The sequence below is a fragment of the Anas acuta genome, chromosome 13, assembly GCF_963932015.1.
Source record: "Anas acuta chromosome 13, bAnaAcu1.1, whole genome shotgun sequence".
Classification (NCBI taxonomy): domain Eukaryota; kingdom Metazoa; phylum Chordata; class Aves; order Anseriformes; family Anatidae; genus Anas; species Anas acuta.
In genome coordinates, this window is record NC_088991.1 from 18,320,470 (window position 1) to 18,347,221 (window position 26,752).

Consider the following 26,752-nt stretch of genomic DNA (forward strand, 5'->3'; position numbering starts at 1 on the left):
ATTTCTCTGATTAAATTACTTTGTAGCAAGAATCAATTTCTGCCTCTTTCCAACCAAGTCTAAACAAATTTTGGTGATGCTAAAACCATACAAATGTCTGACCTATAGTAAGGTCACTGAGAGCTTAGTACTGTTGGCACACACAGGCAGTAGGTCACTGCAAGAACAGTAACTCAGGCCACTACAAAAGAAAAATAGAAAAGTCAGAAGGGAAAACCATAGCTATAGATTTATATTTTTGCTGTTCTTTCCTTGCAGAGCTCCATTCAAATTTCCTATATTGTTGACTCCCTTTATCACCTCTCTTACATGACCATCTGGGCAGGAGGTGAAAGATATTTGTCTAGATCATGGATATGGATCCAAGTGCTCTGCATTCACTTGGGGCTGTGTTTGTCTAGTTAATTCACACCCTAAAAGAGGTGCTAGTAGAAAAGATCTGAGTCTCCTGCCTGCTCAACACAGTGGCCTGTGAGCCTCTGATTGCAGCAGACTGCAACTGTTCTCCAAGCTATCACCCACCTAAAGAGGTAAAGGGAGTGTGCCAAATGCTGTGGCAGTAAATCCCGCTTTACTGTGGAAGTAAAGCTGATTATAATATGTATTTTGGCAAGTCACATCTGCCCTACAGTCCAAAGGGTGGGCCAGAATTGGTGTCACCAGACTTGCTCCTTACATTTTCAGAATGTATATGGTGCAGGCAAATCCTTTGCTCTAAATAGCCAACTATCTAAAATATGAACCAGAATGAATCAATGCTGAAGGTAATGTTTCCACAAACATCCTCAGTCTGGAAACAGAGATTTTTAATTACAAAGCATTTATTTTATCACAGCAGTCACGGCAAAAAAACAAACAAACAAACAAACAAACAAAAAAACACCAACTTCCACCAAAGATACAGAACATGACTAAGATAAATTTACAGTGATATTTTTGTCTGCATGTGTGTATATGCTCATCTCTATTTCTTCACATTCTGAAATGGTATGACAAGGAGCCACAGAGCTTTCCTGAGCATCTGTGCTAAATGAACACTGTAAAAGAGGTTTCCCTAGCAACCCAAACCATATGTAATAGCTTAAAATAGCTTTTCTCCAAGTCCTAGGATTTCTTAGTGGTTTGCTCATGATTTCCATTTAAATCAAGGTATATTTTCCCAGTTCAAAAAGGTTGTTCATTTTCTCAACTTCTATTAAAATGAACAGGCTTTGAAAATGCTCGTCTTGCAAGAATGCATCCCTTCCTCTTGACTTCTAATTTATCAGGTAAACTGAAGCATAGCAAATGGTAGCAGTGGCTCTCCATTTTATCAAATGTATTCCCTTTATGTTTGCTGATCAAAACATTTAATTATAACTATACTGGTGGTCACTACCACCTGTTGTAATAGAAAACTTCTAGTTAAACTAGCAGTCTGGTTTTTGTGATATTCTCATGAGAACTATATGCTATGTATGATATTATCTTGAGAACTGCATACTATAATGCATCAATCTTAATATACATGCATTTCAGTATGCATTTTAATAGCAGTTTTTAGGCAAACTATGGCGCTTGAAAAGACTGATCGGTTCTTACTGTGTTCCTAAGAGAACAGGTATCAAATGCCATCTTTAATATAAGCAAACTGTGATACCAAGAGCCTAAGAGATTTCTGAGTTTATGTAAGAAGGAAGAAACAAATCTGAGGTAGAATGCATGGTATTGATATTGAGTTCCTAATGCATCTAGTCATAAAGTCATACGTTTTAAAAGTTTGAGACAGACTGAGAGAGCTTGAATTTGGTTAAATCAAGTTTTAATATATGGGTAAGATCTCTAGATTCTTGTCCAAAGATTTTCAAAACATGTCTAGCGGAACCAAAGAAAGAATGAGGTATCAGATGTTAATTTCTTTTCCAATTAATATGTTTGTTTAGCCTAAATGGGTTTTAGTTGAGAAAACAGTGAAGAAAACAATTAATACTGTACTGTTTCATTTCTAAGTAAGATGTCTTTGCATAACTGTAAAATCCAGCATGAGAAAGCAATGCCCTATTTCTTGACAAAATGTTTTTTAAATTGGAACACCATATAATATATTTTAACCTTAAATGAATATGGTGGCTACAAGGTAGGGTATTCCTTTACATTATTATAATTATCTTTCTATCACCTGTGAGCAGGAGACAGAGTTTTAGTGAATTATCCTTTCTCATTTTGTAGAATAAAAACCGTTACTAAAATGAAGTGCAAGATGATTTATGCTATTAATTATTGGACAGGCAGAATTGTTGGAAGGAGTCAGGCCATAAGTTTTTGTTTTATCTATTTTAGTTAGCTTTTAATTGAGTTTTCACTATTAAGCATTTCCTCTGAAAAGGGGAGAAAGAAAGGCACTGGGAGATTTGTTGTCACAGATGAGTGGGAAGTTCTGCCAGTGTATCTGAGGATAGAGTAACGGAGGTGGGGGCTGATTTCACAGAGGAGAAAACTTTGCTGTGGACTTCTTTAGACATTTTTTAGTTTACTTCCTATAATCCCTTTTAGCTCTTCTCTGAATCTGGACAATCCTTCAGCTTCACTTTTGTATTTATTTAGCCTGCATAACTACAGGTATTATATACAAATCGTATTCTTTATCATACCACCTGGTACAGTGATTCTTTAAATATACTATGATTTTTCTTTTAATTGAATGAGTTGGTGTGTATTGGGCCAAATCTGGCTATTTAAATACAACAAACAAATCCCTGTATTTCTTTAACTATGAAAGATTTTAGTAGTGTTCCTTACTACAGTATTTCAAATAGTTCAAAGTAAACAATTCAGCCACAAAAAACTATGAAAATAAATTGTTCATTTCTTTCAAATTTCTGTCTATGGCTTTCAAATCAAGCAAACTTTCTCCCTTTTTCAAAGAATGTTTCAAAAATTTCCTGCTGATTTCACAATTGTATATGTTCAGTATGCAATTGAACTGTTGTACTGTAAAATCTGATCTGCATTGGTCACATGTGTTTAATCATCTGCTTTACTTCTTTTCTGGAGACATTAAGAAGTGATTTTAAGAGCAGTAATAACTCTTTAAGAAGTAATTTAACAGCTGTCTTTGCTGAGAACAAGCTGTATGGAGTGGAAATGAGAACATAACTGAATCATAAAGAAATTGTTTTGAAATTGATAGAATTATTGTAGTTTCTTAAATTACTATTAAATGATATTTTTCTTTTGCCCATAATAATTCATGTTTGAAAGCTATGCATGTCAAATGTAAGCCTATGTTCCAAGTTCCTCAAAAGATGTCATAGTAGAAGGAGAAAGCTGGAATATCTGCTGAGGAAGCCTTTGAGGAATATTGATTCTAATTCCTGTTCCAAGAGATCCTATATGAGGCAATAGTATTTGTTCAGTCCAAAAGACTTCATTTGTTACTGTTCATTACATTCCCCCATTGCCTGAAAAGTTCTATTCTCCTTTTGCAAGTTAGCAATTTCTGGGAAAAAGGCAAATCTGCTCTTTGATACTAAGCCTGCATGAGATACTGCTTGATAGAACTTCAGAAATTTACTACTTTTAGCAAACATTAGATATCACAGAAAACTCTTCAGTTGAGTTACAGTGAAATAGTATTAAAATCCAGCGTGGTTTCATTAATTATCCCATGTGCTGCATGCACCATTTCTTAGTCCATACATAGAACTGAAGTAATATCTGGCACCAGCAAATGCAGCATCTCATTGATAACAGTGGGGTGTTCTTCAATCATCATGGATAAGAATATCATCCTCATCCCCCAGCTCTAAATTTCTCTTCTGCTGCACTAAAATATTGAAATGCCACATGAGCTGTCTAACCATCACTTCTGAGAGATCAGCTACAATATCTTAAATAAACCATTTCAAATGTCCCCATTTTCAAATTCGTATTTTGACCTTTAGTTAAAGGTCATTTTTAGCAGACAATTAGCTTTTGCTTTTCACTGAGGTTATAAGGAAGCATTTTGTCTATCCATAGCAGACTGGCACAAAATCATCTTTTTATAGTATATTGCTGAATATATGTGGCTAAAAGTGTTAAAGAAACTGCAAAATTCTCCACAGGACAAAAGCATCATTTCTTTTATTAGTTTTTACTTATTGACAAAATCTTCAGTTTAAAAGTAACATAATTATTATTTCTAAGCACTTAAAAGTGAAAGAGAAGACTAACGGTCAACAAGAATTTGTCAAGAATAACATGTTAAGATAAATTGAAATCCTTTATTAATAGGCTGTATTAGGCATTATGAAGAAAAGAAAAGGAAGTAGCTGTCATTAGTATCTTGAACACGAGATATTCTTTGATGTTGTCTCATATCAGATACTACAAAATTCATCCTGAGGTACTGTTTGGAATAAGCTGTTGTGGGACAGGTGCAAAACTGCTTTGAAATCATACTTGTATAGTAGTTATCAATGGTTCAATGGTAAATAGCTAAGTCAAACTGGCCTCCTAAGGAACTTTCCACTAAGGTTCCACTGTGATTTTCCATGAATGTTCTAAGTGTCTTCAAGGGAGGAAGAAATAAATAGAAAGCTCATAGGAACTTTATTACAATTGAAGACCATATCAAGCTAAGGCAAGCTGCAAATACATTGCAGAATAGGATTGGAAGTGAGTATTAATTTGGTAAATTGGAGACATTATCTGATTAAAAATAAGGTGAAAATTATTTCTGGTAAGTACTGTTTTTAGCAACAAATAACTGCAAAGATGTACAGATGGCTAGGGAACAGGTCGTTGGTATAGGGTCAGGAGTCTCACATAAATCACAAGCTAGGCATGAGCAATAACACCATGTTTTTCACACACACACGCACGCACGCACGCACACACACACACACACACAGAGACAAAACAAAACAAAAAAAAAACACTAGGCAGGATATTCAAACAGTTTTTTAAGCTGGAATGACATGTATGTAATCCTGCCCTATATGCCAGAATTATCAAGTTTTAACCAGAACATACCACAATACTAGAAATGTTGGAAAGTGTCAGCATTGAGAACAATGAAAATGATCATAGTTCTCTAGCATAGGAATTCTGAAAAAATATTGCAAGAATTGCAGCTCTTCAGACTACAGAAAATAAGGGGAGCAATATGGTCATACACACACACACACATATATATACATATATATATATATATATATCCATGGGAAAAGATCAAGAAAATAACGATCTTAAACTGTACTACAAATAACCAAGGAAGCACTTAAATATTGTTGGTCTCACTTCAGCATAGAGGGATTGACATGTCCTCTGACTAGATGGCCAGTATTCCTTATTATTTTTGCAAACCTATTATGTGTTAAAGTTCAGATTTTTGAAAACTTTCCATCAAAATGCTGCCATCGAAAGCATGAAATAAAATCAGACCAATTATGTTTTCATTTAAAAATAAAAGCTACTGCTGTGCAACATTAGGAATAATCATTTATATACTTTTGCCTTAGGCATCAGAGATGGTTTATGAGCCTGAATTCTAACTCATGAGGGGAAAATAGTGTAATGGTGTACTATTCTGAATGCAGTACTTTATAATCTTTTCTGCAAAGGATCCTTTCACTTAATAGGTGCATTGTCATTCATTACCCATTATTCTCATGAATCAGTGGTAGGACTTTGCTTATTAGTTAGATTAGTTAGGCTACTCAGAACTGGACACTTAATACAAAAAAAAATCTCAATTTGCTTTGACCAGTGGTTTCACAGAATAATTCATATGTTCTGTTTTCACTAGGGAAATTATCACCTCTCTTCTTTTTTGGAAGTGGTCTTTCATGTTGAAAAACTAGCTGAGTATCATTTCACAGAGTATTAGCTAAAAACTGAGGAGGGCACAATGAATGTGTGGCTTAATGACTCTTCCCAAAAAAGGTGTTCAGCAGAAGAAAGCATGATGGTATGTGTCTTTGGTCTGTGCCACATTAGCTAAAGACGCAGACAAAAAAGTCATCATATGGCCAAGAAATTAGGGTCAGATACTATACAATGATTTATTCATTTTCACTTCTCACAGTATTTGTCTGGATAAAATGTCCAGCATACAGCTAGACAAGTCCATGATATGATGGGTGAACAATTGACTGAAGGGTTGGGCTCAAAGGGATACAGAAAATGGAGCTATACCAGGCTGGCAGCCAGTCCCAAGTGGGGTTCCACAGGCTCCATTTTCTCCAGTTCTCTTCAATGTTTTTATAAAAGACTTCTATGCAGGACTTGAAGGTATTCTGAGTAAGTTTGCAGACAACACTAGATAGAGAGGAACTGTTGACTCCCTTGAGGCTAGGAGGCCTTGCAGAGAGCTCTTGGCAAATTGCAGGGCTGGGTACTCACCAACCAAATGAAATTTAACAAAAACAGGTGCTGGGTTCTGCACCTGGGACAGGTTAAGTCTAGATGTCTGTACTGACTGGGGTATGAGAGGCTGGAGCGCAGCCCTGCAGAAAGGGATCTGGGTGTTCTGGTTGGCAGTGAAACTAATATGACTGAACAGAGTGCACTGGCAGCCCAAAAGGCCAACCATGTCATGTGGTGCATCAGGCACAGCATAGGGAGGTTGAGGGAAGTGATTATCCTGCTCTACTCTGCACTGTTGTGGCCTCACCAGTATTGCCTCCATTAAGAAGATACTCCTCCTGAATATTTGTTTCCATGTACATCAGCACCAACTTGTGTGCACAAGCATCTGTTTGTGTATTGCACATAACATAGCTTTTGTCAACCATCAAACAGAATCTAGGCTTGCTTAAGGTCAGGGTATTGGCCTGATTTCATGTACTTTCCCACTCTTCAATGTCTAAGTGGCATGTAGCAGTATGTTCAGTTTGATAGAACCACAGACTGGTTTGGGTTGGAAGGGACTTTGACATCCTTCTCGTTCCAACCCCTTCCTGTGGGCAGGGACCCCTCCCGCCAGCCCAGGCTACCCAAATCCCACCCAGCCTGGCCTTGGGCACTGCCCCAGATGGAACACCAACCTGGGTAGCCTGGGCCAGTGCCTCACCACCTTCTGAGAGAAGAATTTTTTCCTAGTGTCTAATCTAAATCTCCCCTCTTCTGGTTTACAACTTTTCCTGCTTGTCCTATCACTATCTGCCTGTGTTAAAGTTTGTCCTCCTTTAGAGTACAGCTAGAAATGGAACTTCTACAGGCAGAGGCAAAGTCGCTACATTACCGACAACCACTCAGAAGGTATGATTCCTTTTACAGAGTAAAAGGAAAAATTTTATGAGGTTGTCTTCGGTATCCTCAAGTATGAATGCAAAAGAGCATATGGATGCAATAATTGCAGTTTCTTATGCATGGCTTTAGCAGTGTAAGAATAAGGGGATACTGCAAGTGCCTGATTTTTTAGAGGTGTTAATTATTAGAAGATCTCATTGATTCCAATCAATTGTCACTATATGAAACTTCTGAAGAAAAAAGAGGCACAAACTAATTTTTTAAAAAAGAAAACCTTACTTTTTTAGGAAGATTTCAAAAGTGCAAGATGAGACACTGTTAAAGAGATGAAAATATATCCAGCAATTTTACTGACGGTGTAAGGTTTCTCTTAATTTCTTCTCAGTATTTCACTTCAAATCAATTAGCACATTAATGCTATAGCCAAAGAGAAAGATAGATGATTTCCTTAGTGATTTCTCTTGGTACATATTTAAGAAATTGGAACTATGTTGTAGAGACTTTAATGATCCTTTTAATTCATTGACACAAAGTTTTAATTATAGAGAAACTTGTGGTCATGGTTTGCTTCCTAAACAATGCCTTAAAAAATCAGACTTTATAGTGTATTTTAAAATTAGCTTTAACCTACAACATGCATAAAAAGCTTTCATTGATAACTTAGAGAAAATACACTTAAATATAGCAATACTTTATGAGATATATACACTCACAAAACTTTTCTAAAAGCTGCAAATTTAAACAACTCAAGAGAAGTTAAATTTGATTGAAGACAAAGGCATAAAATTTCATGAGGTTTTAGCAGAAAGTTTATATATAGCTGAAGAAAATGTCACATCTTATTTCAGAGGGCAGTGCCTTAATATCTTCCAAACTGAGTTCAGTATCCCTTTTTTTTTTTATTATTTTACCTCATTTACCAGAAAATAGTGTTATCTTGAATATTAACTGTTCCTTATTTTTTTTTTCAAATAAAATTGCCTTTCTTTCTGAGGTGTGCCTAAAATTACTTTTTTTCCAGGAAATGTGTACTGTCTTTTGAAATAAATTGCACTAAGAGTAGGGGTTTTACCCATTACAAATCAGTACATTAGGAAGCATATGAAACTATCACATTCCTACCTCACTGATTTTATTTCATAATGAATTTACATAGTATACATTGACTGCTAGTACTGTTTCCAAAATAACATTTTTAATACATTTTTCTGCTCAGTCTGCAGATGTTCCCTGTACCAGATGTACAACTTGAAAAATAACAACTGCTAAAAATACACAAGCTGTCAGCTTTGTTTTACTGAGAAACTGTAACTTCAAGTAAGATGGATTTGTATTTAAGTACAGTGTAAACATCAAAAAATATTCCCAAAGACTTGATGACAATCTTATCAAATGGTGAAAATGATAACATTATAAATGCATAATTTCAGTCCAAGGTGGGGTAAAGGTGAAGTAAAATTGTTGTTCTATAAGCTAATAACAGTGACATCGATTTCAAAAACATCATAAAAAATTAAATGGTATGCTTAGTGAAATAACTTGTACTAGTATTTTCTTCTCTATATTAACACCTTAAAAATAGATCACCCTTTGTTCTTACACCTTTAAGCTGTCATAGCTGTCATATTTTTTACCTGACCTTGCAGAAAGTATGTCTCTTACTGTGCTAAACAAGCTGTGAAAGTACTGTGATTTCAAATAAACCCTTAAAAAAGCAAGTAATGATGCTCCCTTTCCACTTAGTTCAGGGTTAATTATACTTGTCAAAGAGACAGTAAAAAAAAGGCAGTGAAAATTTTGACAAACTGATGGCAACCACACAGACCGTGTATCTCCAGCAGTTCCTATTTGTCAAAGTTGCACCCATTGATAAAGTCAGAATGAGGACAGTATTTCAGAAGGCTCATTTTTTCCATTGTTCTTACACAGAATAAATCAATACAAAAAAAAATTAATATGTTGTAAATTGCAATAGAGACAATTTGACAAGCTGGCAGATTTTATTTTTATGGAAGTTCTGACATAATGTATCTTAAGCAAAGATCGAAATTTCATGACAGTGTTCCTTCTTGCTTTTTAATGTGAGTGTGGGTGTGCACATATGCAAAGTTAGATTAATGCTGTAAGGAGCTCTGGTTAAAAACAAATACAGTTTTAGAGAATAACTTGGATAGAAGTATGGTTTTTGAAGTGCAGACTTTAAAAGTCCTACCTCTCTGCAGATTCATCTGGATTTTCCTCTGTGATCATCTGCAGTTCCTGTGGGGTTTTATTTGAATCTTCTTTGACACAGTTTTCCTCTGTGCTTGTTTTGGGAATATCTTCATTTGATCGAAGCTGTTCTATGAGGTTTTGTTGATGCCAGGCTTGAATGGATCGGTGGTGCACCGGGGTTGGACCTGGCACAGGTGCCAGTATATTGTGGTGGACAGGACTGCTGTTTTTCTTCAGCCCATTTCTGTCCCGAGAGTGGTTCTTCAACCTGTTCTGAACCGGTGTCCCTCTGTGTTCATATCCTTCCTGCTGATGGCAGCCCCCCGTGCCTGCAGAGCCTTGCGAGGGGTGACTGAACCACCTCCAGCGGAGCCTCAGGATCTGCTTCACATCAAACTCTTTCTTTCCAGATACTGACATTTTTTCCAGGAAAAAAAAAAATAAATGTATATATATACAAAAGCCTATTCTTTTAGAAAGGAAACAGATTCTTTATCTCTTGTGTTTCAACTCCTCTTCTTAAGAAAAGACAACAAAAGAACAAATACCGGTAGCTTGCTCTCTCTCTCTCTCTCTCTCTCTCTCTTCTGATTAATATACTGCAAGCTCTTCAAGCCGATGCTAAGCTGCTGCTAACTGTATAGGTGGGAATCCATACTGACAGGATGATGAGGTCAGACCTTAAACAAGTAAATCAGCTTAGCACAGGAAAGCAGCAACCATAACAGTACCCAGCTGCTAGGCTTACACACTCACAGCACTATAGCACAGCTCTCTAATATATAACCTAGCCTCACATGATCCTAAGGGATCTTAAGCTGCAACTTAAGATGCAGGAAAGCACACACAAATAAAGTGACAAGACTTTCTATCTCATGAGGTTTTCCACTGCTAATAAGCAATGCTGCATTTCACAGAAGATTTATAGAGAATTCTTTTATGGACTTCTTACACAGATTTTTGGTAATGATTCACTGTGAAACTGTCCTGCAGTTCATGTGTTTCCTTAAGAGGTTTGCATGTGTTTATCTTGCTGTGTAAAATTCCTACAAATGGCCTCAGTGTGGTAGCACTTACCTAAAGGAAAGAAGCAGCGTTTCAATATGTTGTGCAGAACTATGTATTTTCTCACCTACAGATGTATTTCTCAATGTGATTACAGGGAGAGAGAGAACAGAGGGAGGGAGCTCATAAAATCGGAGATGTGCTCCCAGAACGACTGTATCTGTGGAAAACACAGTTTCCTGGCTAAGTGCCTGTGTAAACACCCTTTGTCATCCTGCTCTTAATTTCTCACGGACAATGAAAACAGTGTGATTTAAAAAAAAAAAAAAAAAAAAAAAAAAAAAAAACAGCTTTCTTTTGACAGTGTACACTGTACAGCATGTTTTCAGCAAATTTAATAATTTCATACATTCATCCTCATCAGTCTGTTAATGGATGGGGCTGTGAGAACTGTTCCATGTGTATTTTGAAATAATGTACACAGATTGTTTTTGCATGCAAATCAAAAATAGTTAAATGGATAGGTTTGGTTTTATTTCTTGTGTTACATTCTCCACAGTGTGCTGTTGATGATCTATATGACTGTAAGCAGTGTGCAGAAGCAAAAAAAAAAAAAAATCTAAGATTCAGAATTAAAGAACCCTCTTCTTCAGACTTTTCTTTGGATAGTTGTGAGATAAATTACAGGACAAGGCAGGAACTGTAAAATAATTGAAATAAATTATGCTATTTAGATACACAGAGGGAAAGAAAATACTTTATACTAAATAAAAAATTATGAGAAAGAGTTGGCCATGAAAGGCAGAAAGGAAGAAGTTGAGAAAAGACGATATTTGAGAGACCTGCCTCCAGTATTGTGATTTACACAACAGCATTGTCACATGTGGACCTCCCAAACTGGTGCTGTCCCCCTGTAGAAGTAATACTCTGTTTAACAATCTTCACTAAGGTAAACTGGGTTCTCAAGTAATATTTACTTGAGAATAAAATGAAAGAAGGATTTATGTGTTAGAATACCAGATTATTCTTAGTATTGTTAATGGAACATAGTTTTAAAAGACTACATTTTAAGTTTTATAGGAATGGATAGAAATGATAAAACTCATTCAACTTCTAAGAAAATATTTTAAGAAGAAGGTATATAAAGCTTATCTGTGGTTTAATAAGGGATTTCAGTTTAAGCTTGTTGAGAATAAAAGCTAATAAAGAAGATGCTCACAAACTTCAGGGATTTTAAAGAATTTGTAGGGAGTGAGTAGATAAATGGAAATACTCGCCATTGGGTAAGAGAGACCGTTATGTCTTCAGAAGTCAGAGTAAGATGTTTTCTTACTTCAATGACAGCTTTTTCTAACAATCTGAAGTTTTCTGGAGTGTTTTACTATTCACTTTCATAAAAGTAATAAAACTTAGCAGTGTAGTGGTATCCATATATATTCCTGAGGATTGCCTACATGTCAATCCAAATCTGTTTTAAAGAGAGTCTCAATGTAGCAAGTAAATAAAATAATTTATAATAAAATCTTGTAGAAGTGGACAGAGAACATGGTTTTTTGCTACTGTCTTAATCAGGTCATTGAGTTCTTCCTGCAGCTCTGACAGTTCCACTTAGAAATAGCTCTGATATATTGAATCCATAATTTTTACCATCTCACAAAGCTTTTGATGGTTTACTTTCCTTAAATCCTTTTTGCAGATATTGTTAAAAACACATAGCATGAATTTGACTTAGAATGTAGAACTTCTGTTTGTAAATTACTCTTTTTCCTAGTATTCAGCACATATTTTGGCAGATGTTGTGTATCTAGCTGAAATTTAAGAAGTAAGACTGGACATTTCCTGAAGAGACTGTTTTGCTCAAAAAGTCAGCTTGAGTCAGCATGGAATATGCTTTAGGTAGGGCATAAACAGATTATTCTTCACACAGCTTATTACCATTCTGGCTAAAACTTCAGTATGCTGTACTGGGACAGTATAAGTGATTTTATAAGCCAAAACTTCAGGCCTGATTAGACGCAGGTATGTGGTATAAACATGATACAGGTTTGTGCCATCTACTAGCTTGTAATCATTTATGTCTAACCTCTGGTCTTTGTCAATATGAAGGGAATAGGAATTTTATCTTTACCTTACCTTTTAGGAGAGACATTGATTATAAAATTATAGGTCAGAATCTTAAACAAAACCTGAGAAAACTAAGTTCCCTTGAAATAGAATTCAATTTGAGTGTTTATTTCTTCATGATTTCTCTATAAATCTTTAAGGTACTTTTAGGCATATCTCTGGGTTCAAACATCTAAATGTGAGAAGATATATCTATTATTACTATTCCTCATTTCATATGTTTTCATGTAGATAGCCATCCATCATAATACCTTTATTTTTTCCCCTTCACAAGTGGAAATCTGCAAAGAACAGCATTTTCTAGGGCTGCAGCAAGTTTATCAGAGGCTACCGAGATGCTCAGGGGGCTGAAGCACGTAATGGATGAAGGGAGGCTGCTAGAACAGGCTCTGTTCAACTGTATGAGGAAAAGGCTCAGGGGCATCTCATTGCTGTCTTCAGGCACCTAATGAAAGTACAGAGAAGACAGAGTCAAACTATCTTAGAGGTGCCCAGTGATAGGAACAGAGGCAACAGACACATATTGGAACATGGGAAATTCTAATTAGGCATAAGAAACAGATTTTCCCTAAAAGGTAGGAAGATGTTGCCAAGAGGCTGTGGCATCTCCATCCTTACAGACGGTGAGAAGGACATGGCCCTGCACAGCTGCTCTGACTGGACTTGCTCTGAGCAGGAGGTGGGACTAGCTGGACCCTGTTATCCTGGGACTTTGTGATGTGCCAGGGGGTGTTTGAGATGTAGCCTAGAGGCTACAGTACAGCCATGTAAAACTAATGCAGTTGTCAGGAATTAAGAGACATATTTTAGAAAACCATTTGGAATCAAAACAGCTCAGTATAACTGCCTTCAGTTGTGGGGGATTTCTAATTGTTCCTTTCCTCAGAGGCTTGCTTGTAGTTTGAGGGAAAAGAAGTTGGTATTCTCTGAAAAACCTCCTTTTGATTCAATGGGTGGTAAGCTTTTGAGGAAGATCTTCAACCATGTTAGGAAATTTAAATAAATGTGAGGGTAGACTGACATTTACCAGGGAGCTGGACATCATTTTAAAACATTTATGCAAACATGCTGAACTTCCAGATAAGTCAAGATGTACCTATTATTAGCAAGAGTGTAAATAGATGTTAATAATAATTGTAAGATTACAGCTATAAATACCTAATAAGGCTTTTGAATTAGAAAACTATAAAAATACTTTTATCATAAACTACCTTTGAGAAGAAACAGAGAATTTTCTTTCTGTCATGAATCATATTTCAAATCACAGCTTCCAAAATGACTTAACTATGGCTGCCTCACATGTTCATCTGCCTACAAAACACTATAAAGAAAGGAATTTGCTACTGCATTTCAAAATAGCAGGATTCCCTAATTATTAACTTAGTGTTTGAGGGTGAGGGAGTTGGGTTTATTTGTGTTTTCTTTTTGAGAATTTAAACAAGTGCAATATATTCATGCAGTTATATAATGTTTGTTCCCTTCTCAAAAGAGACATGGTAAATGACATTCTTTTTCTGTTTGCTTTGAGCTGGTAGTGCAGTGCATGCATGAAAAGCCTGTTAGAAAAAAATTTCTCTCTGTTCTAACAAGTCAAGCAAAGAATAATAAGAATAAATCATCCAACTTTCTTGTAGAATAATTCAAGAAAGATACCATCTGTGGACTCTGAAGCCAGCAGTATTGCAAGGGGTAGGTTACTAGCAAGCATTAATGAAGTAGATCTTAGCTGAAGGGGAGGCAGACCAGAATAACTGTATTTTTTATTTAAAAAAAAAAAAAAAATTAAAAAAAGAAGCCTGGGATATCTTTGGACCAGAGGTCTTCAATGCCAAGCTCACTGATGCAAAACTTTCATAGCCAAAAGTTAAGATATTTTTGTGATATTTCTTGAGATAATTGATATCTATTTTGACATATTTTTTAGGAAGTCAAGTTAATTAAAAGCTTGTATCAATAGTGTATGTTCTACAGTGCTTGCAATTGGCGAAAACATCACACTGAGATCTACATAAGTACAGATCTTAGATAACTGAAGTCCTGTGTGAAGGGCCCTCTATCCTGTCCTGTGTGTATAAGCTCTCTATCCAAACAATGTATTCTACAGGATTTTTACAGTTTGTGTATTCAGAATATGTACTTATATTGCATATGAGGCCAGATAAAGAGAACAAGAAGTTGATTATTTTCATTACATTGTTTTGGAAATGGAGAACTCCCATTAGTCCATCCCTTGTAAAAGAGATATTCCAGGAAACATCTGCACATCACAGTCCCAGCATTAACAGTTAGATGGAAGGGAACATGATCAAAGCAAAACAAATAGCTGTTTTTAAAATCTGCAGGAAAGTTCAACTTTCTTTTAAAAGAAAAATGTGAATGCAAGTTTGCAAATGCAAATCAGCTTAAAACAATCAGTTACTTTTGATACTACTAAAGATAGTAGAAACGATCCACTTAAGGGAAAGTGTTGACGCATTTAAACGCAATTGCATCCTCAAATAACTGGAAATGGTACTACAGATTGCAATCCACCTACAAAGCTGTGTGCCAAAACTGGAAGAAATCACAGCATTTCTACATGATCCAACAAAAAGAATGTGAGTATGCCTGGTATAAGCAATTCTGATAGTCTAAAAAAGTCTGAACTACTTGTTCTGATAGTGTGTGCAACAATATTGAACAAATTGACCAAGTTAACAAGTATTTCAGCCCATCAAAATCTGCCTATTATTTGCTGTCAGGGACTGAGACAGATGAGAGAGAGAAGATAATTGCCAACAGTTCTTAATAATGAAGAAAGGTGGCAAAGGCTCAGGGTCAGAATTTTCCAAAGTTATTACTTTTTCTGAATGCCTAATTTGAGACATCTGAGAAACAGAAACATAGCACAGTTATTTAAGCATTCCATTGAGCAGTTAAATATACTGGTCAGTTTAGAAAATCTTGTCTAACTTGTATGATTTCTGTTGAGGTTTACTGTGATGCTTGCCCTGTCCAACACGAACACAGAAAGTGCTACTGTAAACATTCTGGCAGTTTGCAGCATCCATCTTTTCATTCTGCAGGTATGTGGTACAGCTGTAACATGGCCCTTCTGCAAACTCCTTTCCCTTCTGTGGAAGTTCTAAATCTCTTCCAGTAGCTACAACTGTATAGAACAAGGGGTGCTGGGGTGGTCTTCCTCAACTCCTTCCCTGGCTACTTATGAAGACTGCAGACTTTCTTGATATAGTGTGTGTATAAACTCATGGAATATTTATGGGGAAAGCTTAGAGCTACAACTCTGACAGCAAGTCTGCCCCTTATGAAGACTAACTCTCCCAGCTATCAAGAAGAATTACTATTTTCATAAAAAGGCAATCTGTAGTTTTGCTTTAAATACATATATAAGCAGAAAACAAATAGATGCATTATTACTTTCTAAGAACTCATTTCTGACTTTTGTCTCAAAATAACTTCTTATGTATTCAAGATGAATGAAACTTATGAAACTTCCAAGGTGAAACTGGTTTTCTTTTGAGGGATAAAAATTACATTTCTAAGGAATATTTTGTTCTGTGGAGTAAAAGATGACAGCAAAGTTTTGTTTTCAGTATGGCTGGCAATATTTTATACGTTGTTTTCTGGAAACTGAACAAGTACTTGGAAAAATACACCTTGTGTTTTAGAAATACAAGAAACATTCCTTTTCCCCTGTTAACTCTGAATGTCACACAAATGTCACACCTCCTAGAAATACAAGCAAAGTTAAATCCTAATGTATCTGCTGTCAAGTCAAGAAAGGGTCTGTTTATTTTTTATTCATTTATTTGGAGGTTTGTTTGCTTATTCTTGAAGTGTCCTACCAGTTTGTTCTTGAAGCTGCATTTGAAGCTGTAAGCCTTTCTGTTGTAAGAAAACAGACTTGAACAGGTCATTAGCAAGATGTATGCATGAATGAATATGCTAGTCCCATTGCAGTAACATTGAGCACTAAGCAGGTAGCTATGATCTAAATATAGTTTGTCTTCATTACTCTCGTGTAAAAAGTTGCTTCTTAGAAAACAAAAACACAACAAAAACAAGCAATTGTAGTTGTAGCTATGTACCGTGAAATATAAAAACTATTTTAAATCCTATTTAAAAACATACTATTTAAAAACTATTTTAAACTATTTTTTAAAAACTTTTAATGTATCCCACATTAGAGAAAGATGTCTTTTTTTTTTTTTTTTTTTTTTTGATAATAGTGTTTTCAATTTCAACTAGCAAATACAGGCATTATTTCTTTATTAAATGTTATCAACCTAACTCAGAAGTGTGAATTGACATAGAACCTTTCATTATACTAATAATCTGAATCAAAAGGAAACAATTAGTGGCATGACATGATTGTGAAAATGTGATGTTGAGAACTATGGAGATATTCAAAACAGCACTTTTTATAGTTTTTATGTAAATTTGTCATAGTCTGTGTCACAGAAAAGCATAGCCTTATCTTTTTCTGCTATAGAGACATAGAATAATTCAGGTTGGAAGGGACTTCGGGAGCTCTCTAGTCCAACCTCCTGAACAACACAGGTATGAGGCCAGACCAGGTTACTTGAGGTTTTATGTTGAAATCCTCTAGGATAGAGACATCAGAACTCTTCTGGAGAACCAGTTATAATGCTTGACTGTCCTAATGTAAGTAGTAGAATGGTTGATGAACTTTTAATTACAGTTATTATGTGTAACAACTGTATCAAAACAGACACTGATTATATGTGTCTGTATTATATGCATATGATGGCATATATTTCATAACTATAAAAGGATTTTGATTGTATCTTTATGGTGAAAATACTTCATTTTTTTTGCTTAGTCACTAATAATCAGAAAGCTTATTTATTCACCAATTATTATCATTAGATATTAAAGTGTATGGAAAGGGTATGGCATACCCTCAACAAAGCCTATTATTTAGATTTGGCTCTTGTCAGTATAGGTCTTTATCATATGCATCTCAAAGTCTTGACAGAATAAGGACTTATGCCCAAGGTCAGTCATCTCTGATAAGTTTTTGAGTGTGACTTTTGTTCACTGTCTCTTAAAAAATAATAAATGCTGTCTTTAATTTCAAGAGAGGGAGGTCGTTGAGGCAGTTGTGTCTCAGTACAGTGTAGAATGTAATTCTTGGATTATTTTAGCATTTAATAATGGCTTCTGAGTATGGCTTCATAATGGTTTCATAATAACAAATGGCTTTTGAGTCTCACAAAAAGTGCTATATATGTCAGGAAAAAATCCTTAGAATGTTTGGCCATGGACATCCTCCAAGTCACTGACAACACAGACTATAGAGCTCTTTGAGTATTCATGGAAAAGTTACCTGCCTTGGGGCAGGTGTTTGAGTGGTTTGAGGCTTCATGTATTTCTCCTTAATTACTTATCTAACTTCCAGTACACATATTGGTTCAACCACGGTCAGGAAGCTGGTCTGAGTCATCTACAGGCATTCTGGTTTAGATCAATACAGGGGTGCAAGCCAGTTTTTTTTTTTTACAAATAAAGGAAATAAGTTAGAGGTTACTACTATTTTTTTTTTTTGTAGCATAATGAACCATCAACCTTTTTCCTTCCTTCTGTTTCTCTTCCATTGGTCAGTTTTCCTATCAATTTTCCAAGACTTTTGATCTCTCCTTCGTGGTGCCAGAACAGTGCAAGGGATATAATACTTTAACAATACTATGATTGCAAGCATCACTGTCAAAGCTTATCTGAAAAAGTACTTTAAGCCACCAATATCCTTCTCAGCAAACTATCTCCCAGCAGCCTACCATCAGGTATCCTTTTGGTCATGTCACCTGCAAAAGTACACATTAACTCAGTTTTTACTTTGTCAAAAAGCCATACAGAATAACATCACTATCTTGTTGTTCAGCCTGGCTCTAGCTGTTGTCGGCTGCCAGGGTGCCTTGAGGCTGCTCTTTTACTCTCTGATGCTAGCACAGAATTTAAACACAGCTTTAAACCACTGAAGTCCTGAATTTATCACGCAAAAAAATTTGTTTCTGTTATTTCTGCATTATTATTTTTATTTATTTTTAGGAAATACTGGCTCAGCATCAATATTTTGGAATGTTAGAAATTTTAAGTATGCATTTTCATATATTCTGGGAAAAAAACATGAGTGTTGTATATAACAGTATTGTGTAATTAAATGAAAACTGGAGAACTTATATTCAAATATAGAATGTTTTATCTTCATATATATTGATTAATAATCATAAAAGGTTCTAAACAACACAGTGATCATACCTGTAAGTGACAGCAAACTGCAAGTAGACAAGTACTGTGAAACCTCCAGAAAGCACAGATAATATATAATATTCTGAAACATAAATTGTTAATGACAGACTCGCTAGGGAAAAGAGAAATACAGGCTACTGAAAGAGAAACAGAAAATGACACCTGATGATACATTAAATCTGATTATTTAGCATAAAAGATGGTTGAAATATGCTGTTACAGACTAGGATGGGGGGGAGAGGAGTGATGGAGAGTAGCATTTCTTGTATTAAGATAGATTATTCTGTCTTAAATTCCTCCAGAACTTCATCAATAGTTGTATTTGATCCAGTCCTGTATGTCTTAACATGAATTTCCTTGTCAATTATGCCATCCCAAACATCAGTGATGTTAAGAGAATTTTTTATGGGTGTAACAATCTGAGTTCCAGCATTAGGAGCTGTAGACAAGCAGATAAAAACTTCCATTTCACATTTCTAGCTCAGTTTGGGTCTTTGAGTGAGATGCATGTAGTCTATAATGTCTGTCTGGAAGTTCTGTATCAGACAGCAGGAACTTCTGGTACTTCTATGATAATGTCAGGTAGCACCATTTCCTGAAATGGTTCTTGATGAACCATAGAAGTAGATGCAGAACAGAAATACCCATCGTTGATAGGATATGTGTGCACAGATGAGATATGTAAATGGAAGCTAGCCCTCTTTTTGATTAAGGAAGATACTTGCATCTGCATACATTAACTGTAGGAATTCTTGAGATAGCAAAGAGAGAGATGTTGTAATAAATTAAATCATTTTGCAAATACAATACTAGCGAGCCATTCTTAGAAGAAATTAAGCCTAGCAAGCCTCCTGATATTAAACCTCTGCTGAAATTAATTAGTAATATCCAACTTAATATAGTTTAGCATGTCACAACTGTAAATTCAGACAGCTGCTCTTGGTTTATTATATCAGTATAAAAGGCTGTTTACATCAAATCGTTTTGAGGTCTCAATTTTAAAATCAGGCATCATAAAGCAATTTTACTTTACTTTTGACCACATTTTAAGGTGATTTAGATAGTTGGGAAAGATGGTATTTGGCCCTTTGGCTGACTGAATTTTCTAAATTGAGTTACTGATTATACCTCTTGTTATTGAGTAGTTGATGGCTTTAATACCTTCTTGATACAGTTATCACTTAGAAATATATTATGAATATCAGATGGTATCACCATTTCAGTGTAAAATAAAATTAACTTTAAATATAATGTCTGTAACTGTGATAGTGTTGATGTGGAATTTATGAACATAAGAAAAAATATAACTACTGATTTCCACTGCTTTAAAATACAAGATTAAAGTAACCACTGAAATGTACAGAAAAGGCCTTGATATGTGATTGCTTCTTAGTCAATGTTAGTGGTTGACTTTTTTTTTTAGAAAGCTTTCTTTCATAATTTTATGTTTCATGTTAAGAGAAATGTTATGTGAGAAACCAGTGGGGAAAAAAAAGCTATTTGACTCTGCTCACTTAATAACTCCTTCTTGCTGATCCTTTTCAGCATTTCATTCCTTCTGAAATTGCTTTTTGTATGCTGGAACACAGCTCATTGTTTTCTGCCTGACACAAGTCTAATAATTCTGGCTTGCAGACCTCTCACTTATGTAAGTAACAAGTAACACGTACATCTTGCAGAAAAGGCATTACTGTATTGCTGGGATATATAATCTTTGTGAAAGTCACCATATTTTATATTTTAAAGGAAACAATACAGAAATCCTAAAACTCTGTCTTGTGATTCAAATCATTTGTTTACTAGGATCTTTAATCATGTTGTTTTCAAAGACTTGGTAGAATCCAAGAAGCTGTAATAAAAAGGCGATGATTACTCTGCCTGTTATTTTTTTATACCTGTATAAGGATTCGTTTCTTTCTGGAATAATCTGCAGAAATATTCTCTCTTCTCACCTAGCTTTAAAGTGGAGAATTCTTTAACTTAAACATATTATTTCTGCCAATATTTTGATTAACAGTGCACAAAACTTTTTTTTTATATCTGTTAATATTAGTTTTTTTAATGAAGAAAACCATGTATTAAAAAGCAAAATAAAAATGCAGGTAATAACATCATCAAATTGATGACCAGAATGCATTTTATTAATTTTTTTGGCAGTATTCTCAAAATCAGTACTGAACTGGGGTAGTTCCCAGCTCTTCAGCATTTTTGGCAGTAAAATTCAATTCATGTAAGTCTGATTCTTACAACAGCTTACATCTGTAAATGGAGACAAAAAAAAAAGTCAAATTATTTTCTTATCATGAAAGACTCATGATGATGACAAATTGCATCCAACAACTCATGGTCAAAATCCTATTATCATCAACTCAGACATGTCAAACTGTTGAGGTGATTCATCTTACACTGTGGTCCTCAATCATGCGTATCTTTAAATCTTTCTTAATAAAAGCAAACATCTCTAGGGAATCCTAAACCCTGGACTGAAACATCAGTATTATTATCAGACTTGAACCAGCCCACTTTTCTGTTTCTCAGAACTGGTACACTGTAAAACAGCTGCATAACACTATTTGCATTTTAATCCTATCAATAGTGAACATTTATTAATGTGCTAACTAATGTTCTCCTACTCACATATTCACAACAGCTAGAATATTCTTTTTGAACAGGGCTACACTGAACAGATACAACATTTGCAACTTTCTGAGGATGAGCAGTGCTTTAAAAGCTATATTTTGTATCTTCCCTGTTATACATACGTACCATCTACTGTTGTGTCCATATCCATTGCTCCTAAGATGACATCTATACTAACTGGCCACCTGACAAAGAAACAACTGCTTGCTCTACATCTTCCTTTTCTCATCAGTTGTCCATATGAAGAACCAAAAACTTGATTAACAAGATGTTTTTTTTGTTTGGTTGTTTTTTGTTTTACATGTACTTTCCTATTTGGGCATCCTTTGGGGCAAGATGAGCCTATCTGTGTGGAGAAATTTCTGATTTACTTAGGATTGTAAATGCATGTAGTCCATATTAAATTACTTGTTTTTTATATAATATATACTATTTATATATTATATCTTTACTTATATAAATTAATATATATATTGCACTAACCCAGAATTTTTGTACTAATAAAAAAAAAAAAAAAAAAGGGAGAGATCTTTTTTATAATGGGAATTATAGCTGTACTTTTTGTAACAAAAACTACTTAAGTAGTCTGCTGAGTATCTCTTAATTATTTGACAAGTTGCATATAGTCTCTCCATTCTTGAGTATTCTTTCTTCCTTTAGAAACAAACATGAGGAATTTTATCCTCTGCCCATCTTGTAAAAATAGAGGGTTCCAGAAACAGTCAGCTACTGGGGAAAACATTTGGAGACTTTCCCAGATTTCTATTTTATGTTTATTCAGATGAATTTTTAGTGACCTATAGAATATAATCACTCATGGGAACATCTGCCTGCTCTGAAACAATTCCCAACAGAGTGGATTTTTACTATATAAAAGCATAAAACATGTTTGTTTCTTTAAAATAGAACAATTCAATACATAGCAGCAATTTGTTTTCAAGCAGAGGAAAAGGAGAGAAAAGGAATTAGGAACTATTCTTCATCTTTATCTAACATCAATTACTTGAACATTCTATAATTGGGTATAAATTAATCATCTGCTTTAGTGCTATTAACAATCACAGGTTTGATTTCAGTAGCTGTAAATCAGCAAGAGAAGTGCAGATAAAAGCACAGGTACTTTATTTTCTGGTTCTTATTATGCATTGAAGAAAAGGTAAAATCAAAATCATAGCATAAAAACTGTATCTCTACTGCAGTAGAAGACCTCAGCACTCCACAGATGGACTTTTTTTGAATGTAGCCATTGATTCCATGATTGTCAGTCAGCAGTCAGTCAGAGTCAAGGAATTGTGATTCAATCTCCTTCATTCATTGACTTCAATCTATAATGGGTAACATAAGCCTCTCTACAACACATTAATTACTTGCGATTGTATTTCTCTCAATCACAATGTCATTAGGATGATATTAGTACTTGCTTCTCAGCAAGTATATGTTGCATTTACCTCTAGAATACTTCAGGTGCTGAACATTACTCTGAAGAAAAGGTATTTCTCACAGAGTTCTTAACATGCATAAACCAGCTTTCTGGTTTTCAGTCAATTTTTACTGTCTGTCTGTGAGAAACTTCCTGATCATCAAGGACAGTTTTACTAAGTTTTTACTAAGATTTCCCCTGTTTTGCACTAGGGTATTTTACACAATATGTATCTGAATATAATAATTCCTTTAATGGGCTATGATCCCTTTGTTTCCAGAATTTATGGAAATATGCTCATTACTGTATACTGATGCAGCATCTGTGGAACTCTCAGATAATATGAATTTTTAAAATATAATGTAGTTGAAGAAATTTAATAATGTATATAAACCACTTATTACATGGTAATATCATTAAATGTAGTTGCCTTATTATTTTCTGCAGACCATGTACAAACCATTTCAGGCTACAATATTTTCTGAAGAGCAACTTCTAACAACATAGAGATCTGTGGCAATGTAAAACTCTCAGCTGAAGGAAATTTTCAAGTTTTCAGGTCTATGATAAACACTGAATATACACGCAGTTCTGTGCTTTCATAAAACTTCATTGTCGAGATGTTGATTTCTAAGCTGTATATGTAGGAGAGTGGTTTTGTTTGTAAAATATTTAGTTGCAAGTCTTCTAATAGTTTGCAAGCTGCAAACTTATTTGACAACTATAGTTATATATTTGTGATTTTTAAGAGTTGAAGCCAAGCTCAAATCTTGTATCATATTAGTGGATAATTAACAATTCTCTGTATGACCTCTGACAACTAAGAATTTTGAATTCAGTGAATTAGAACCATTCCTAGATGCTGTGAGCAGCATCACTGGAGAAACTGATAAGCAAAGCTACCAAGTGGCAAAGACAGGATGATTTTTTAAAATTAACCATGTTCAGAATGACATGCCTAGCCAAGGATAAGAGGTCTTCCTATGAAATTGGTAGCATTGTAGTTTCCTTTCCAGTTCAGTTAGATACATTTTGAAGGGAATTGTAGTTTCTATGTTTTTAAAAGATTTTGTTCCTTACTCCTCTGACGTGTCAAATAATGAACTATCAGTTCTGCATAGATAAATTGCAGCAGTAGGAAGAGGTAATTTTTGAAAGATATAATGACAATGTTTTAGTTTGAATTTCAGAAAACATGTGCTTTGGCACAATTGTATGAGAGTACAGAAGAAGTATTCTCTGATAATCCATAATTCCTAAATATGTAGTGTTGTTTCTGTATTGTGTACACTTTGTACACATATGCACTTTCTGTGATTAACATATTGTAAGCATTTGGACAATATTTTCCTCCTTCTTCATTAGAAAGTGTATAAAGACAAAACACCACCCACCCCTCTGCAGCTTGCATCCTTCAGGAAATTATGTTGTTAACTCTCTAAGCTAGATGCATAAGTCAGATTTTGCAAGACTGAGAGCTAAACTGCAAAGGAGCAACATTCTTAGTTGTATGTATTAGAGCTTTTATTTCTGTAGAAGCTCAGGGAAAGCTTTGCAGTGGGAGATTCCCACTTGAAAACTGCCCTGCAGGTTCATTGCCTGGCTCTATTTGAGTGGAAAAAAGAAGTATATTTAGTACAAAGACAGTACTTGAATTCTCAGCATATAGGAGCACATAGTTACAGCTGGTACTGCTCTAATATTTAAGGATAGGACTGCCTTTGTGCCATTTTTGTAGCTGTTCACAAAACTGTTTGGACCATTATTCACACATGATACTGATATATGGCAGGAAAATATAGAAATAAAGATGGAAGGAGGAAAAACTCTTACGTCTCTCTTAGTCTCTTCAAATTTTAATTAGTGTTCATCAGCTGCTGCTGATTTTCAGTCCAGCCTAGGTTTTGTGAATCAGTAACAGCCTTGTAGAGCTTTGCGATGCAAGACACATCCCAGCTGAACTTGACAGGAGGGATTCACAACAGAATTCAGAGACTTTTTCAAACCATTGGACACCATTTGTGCAGCACCTGAAGCCATCACCATGCAAACAGGCTCTGCTTACTGGGAATGAAGCACACTAGAATTGCTGCATGGGCCCTCCCAGAGCCGTGGAGCTGAAAGCATTTCAGCTCAAGGACTAAAACAATTTGTTTGGAAAAAAGAATAAGAAAGGAATATCAGATTCTTTGCTGAAGCCTGTTTAAAGTACTCTGTCAGCAGTGTAAAAGGATGGAGCAGAGCCACCTTCTCTGAAATGGGAAGACCACAGGCAAAGTCCTGTGGAAGGACTAAAATGGGAAGTCCAGGTCAGTGCAGAATTCTTTTCACATTACATTCTCTTTAGCAACCTTTAAAGTAGTTGAAAAAAGAGCATCCACTTCCCTGTAAAAGAGACAGCATTTAAGAAACATTTTCTAATAACAGGTTAGTTTTCTTTTATTGCAAACTAATTTATTTATTTATTTATTTTTGGTGTGTGCACAGTTGTCCTGTTATTCCTATAAAGAATTCAGTGCTAAACTCCCTGCTTCCTTATCGTGACTAAAGCCTTTCCCTACTTCATTTTTTTTGCATCTCCAGGCAATTTTGTTTTATTTTTTTTTCTCTATCCTTCTGATTTTTCTCAAAGTCAGTTTTGATGTTTTTCCTGTTATTTACCTCTAAACTAAATGCACATTTCCCACTCCCTCAATTTAGCAGAGGAATGTGAACACAATTATGTGGGAAATTCTACGTTGTGTTATGAATCTACACAGTTCCATTAATAGCGTAGCTAATCCAAATTGTCTCAATCTTGAAACTGAAATCTCCTGAACTGCTTGTTTTTAAAGCAAACAAAGGTAATACAAAATCTTTTTTAAAATCCCTTGGTCAGGAAAAGATACGGTCCACCAGTATAGTCATTAAGTTTGGTCTGTTCTTTTTCAGTCCTGTCAAAAAACTATTAGGTTTCAGTGGTCTCTCCCCAACCCATAAATCTTGCCAGGCATCCCTTATTTCTTAATTACATAGCATGGAATGTCTTTTTTGCAGATGTTCACTAATTTAAAATGACAGGGATACACAGTTTCAGGTGCTTATTTGTGCTACTAAAGCTATGTAGTGACAATTCTGTGTCAGCCTTGCATTCTTGGCTAATTATAGTACAGCTCTTGTTACTTGTATGCAGTTGTGAAAATATTGTTGGGTGAGGAGAAATAAGCTTACCATGTGTTCAGCAACTATAGACTATATTTTGCTCTGCTTTATTAGCCATATAAGTAAAGGTAATAAGATATTTCCTGTTGCTTTTAAGTACTTGGCATAATTACTTTTTCAAGTTCTAATTTCTAGTTTGTCTGCTTGTATTGTATAGCTACAAAACCAGGTCTATAAGATTGTGTAGCTACAGGTAAGATAATTAAATTCCTAGTAAGCAAAAGCAACCTGTCTGGAAAATTGGAATTTTTGCGTTAGCTGCTGCTGACTATGAAAAGATTAGTTCAAAGCTGAAGATAATCAGTACCATCAGAACTTTCAGAATCACTTAATGTCTGTAATACAAAATGCTACAGTATTTGTCTAAAAATTACAGTGATGATATATACTGGGTATTTCTTCATTGTCTTCAATCTTAGGTTCTAAGAACCTCTCAGAAATCTTTTATCATTTCTCAGAAAAGTGATACATTACTATCTTTGCTTTACAATATAGAAATTGCCTTTATGTTCTCTGTGGCTCCTCTCTCATTAAAGCAGAGCAGATTACCTCAGTAATTAATTATTTCATTATTATTACTTGGACATCTGACCATTGTCCAAGTGCATATATGTGTAACAAGCAGGAAAGAAGAGCTGTGGGATAGACAACATATTAACTGTA

General features: G+C 35.0%; 1 protein-coding gene and 1 long non-coding RNA gene across 3 annotated transcripts in view; one reads left to right on the forward strand and one right to left on the reverse strand.

The window, feature by feature from the left end:
- Nucleotides 1–26,752, forward strand: part of LOC137863907 (uncharacterized) — a 361,629-nt gene that overhangs the window by 175,271 nt on the left and 159,606 nt on the right. The gene's annotated exons all lie outside the window — the stretch shown is intronic.
- Nucleotides 1–26,752, reverse strand: part of KLHL4 (kelch like family member 4) — an 81,460-nt gene that overhangs the window by 28,179 nt on the left and 26,529 nt on the right. Inside the window, exon 1 of one of the 2 annotated variants that reach the window (XM_068697503.1) lies at nucleotides 9,428–10,351. The exons of the other annotated variant lie outside the window; for it this stretch is intronic. Coding sequence (XP_068553604.1) covers nucleotides 9,428–9,849 — 422 coding nt within the window. The 5' untranslated portion in view covers nucleotides 9,850–10,351. Of the gene's footprint in view, nucleotides 1–9,427; nucleotides 10,352–26,752 lie in introns of those variants that run through there. 2 annotated transcript variants of the gene reach the window in all.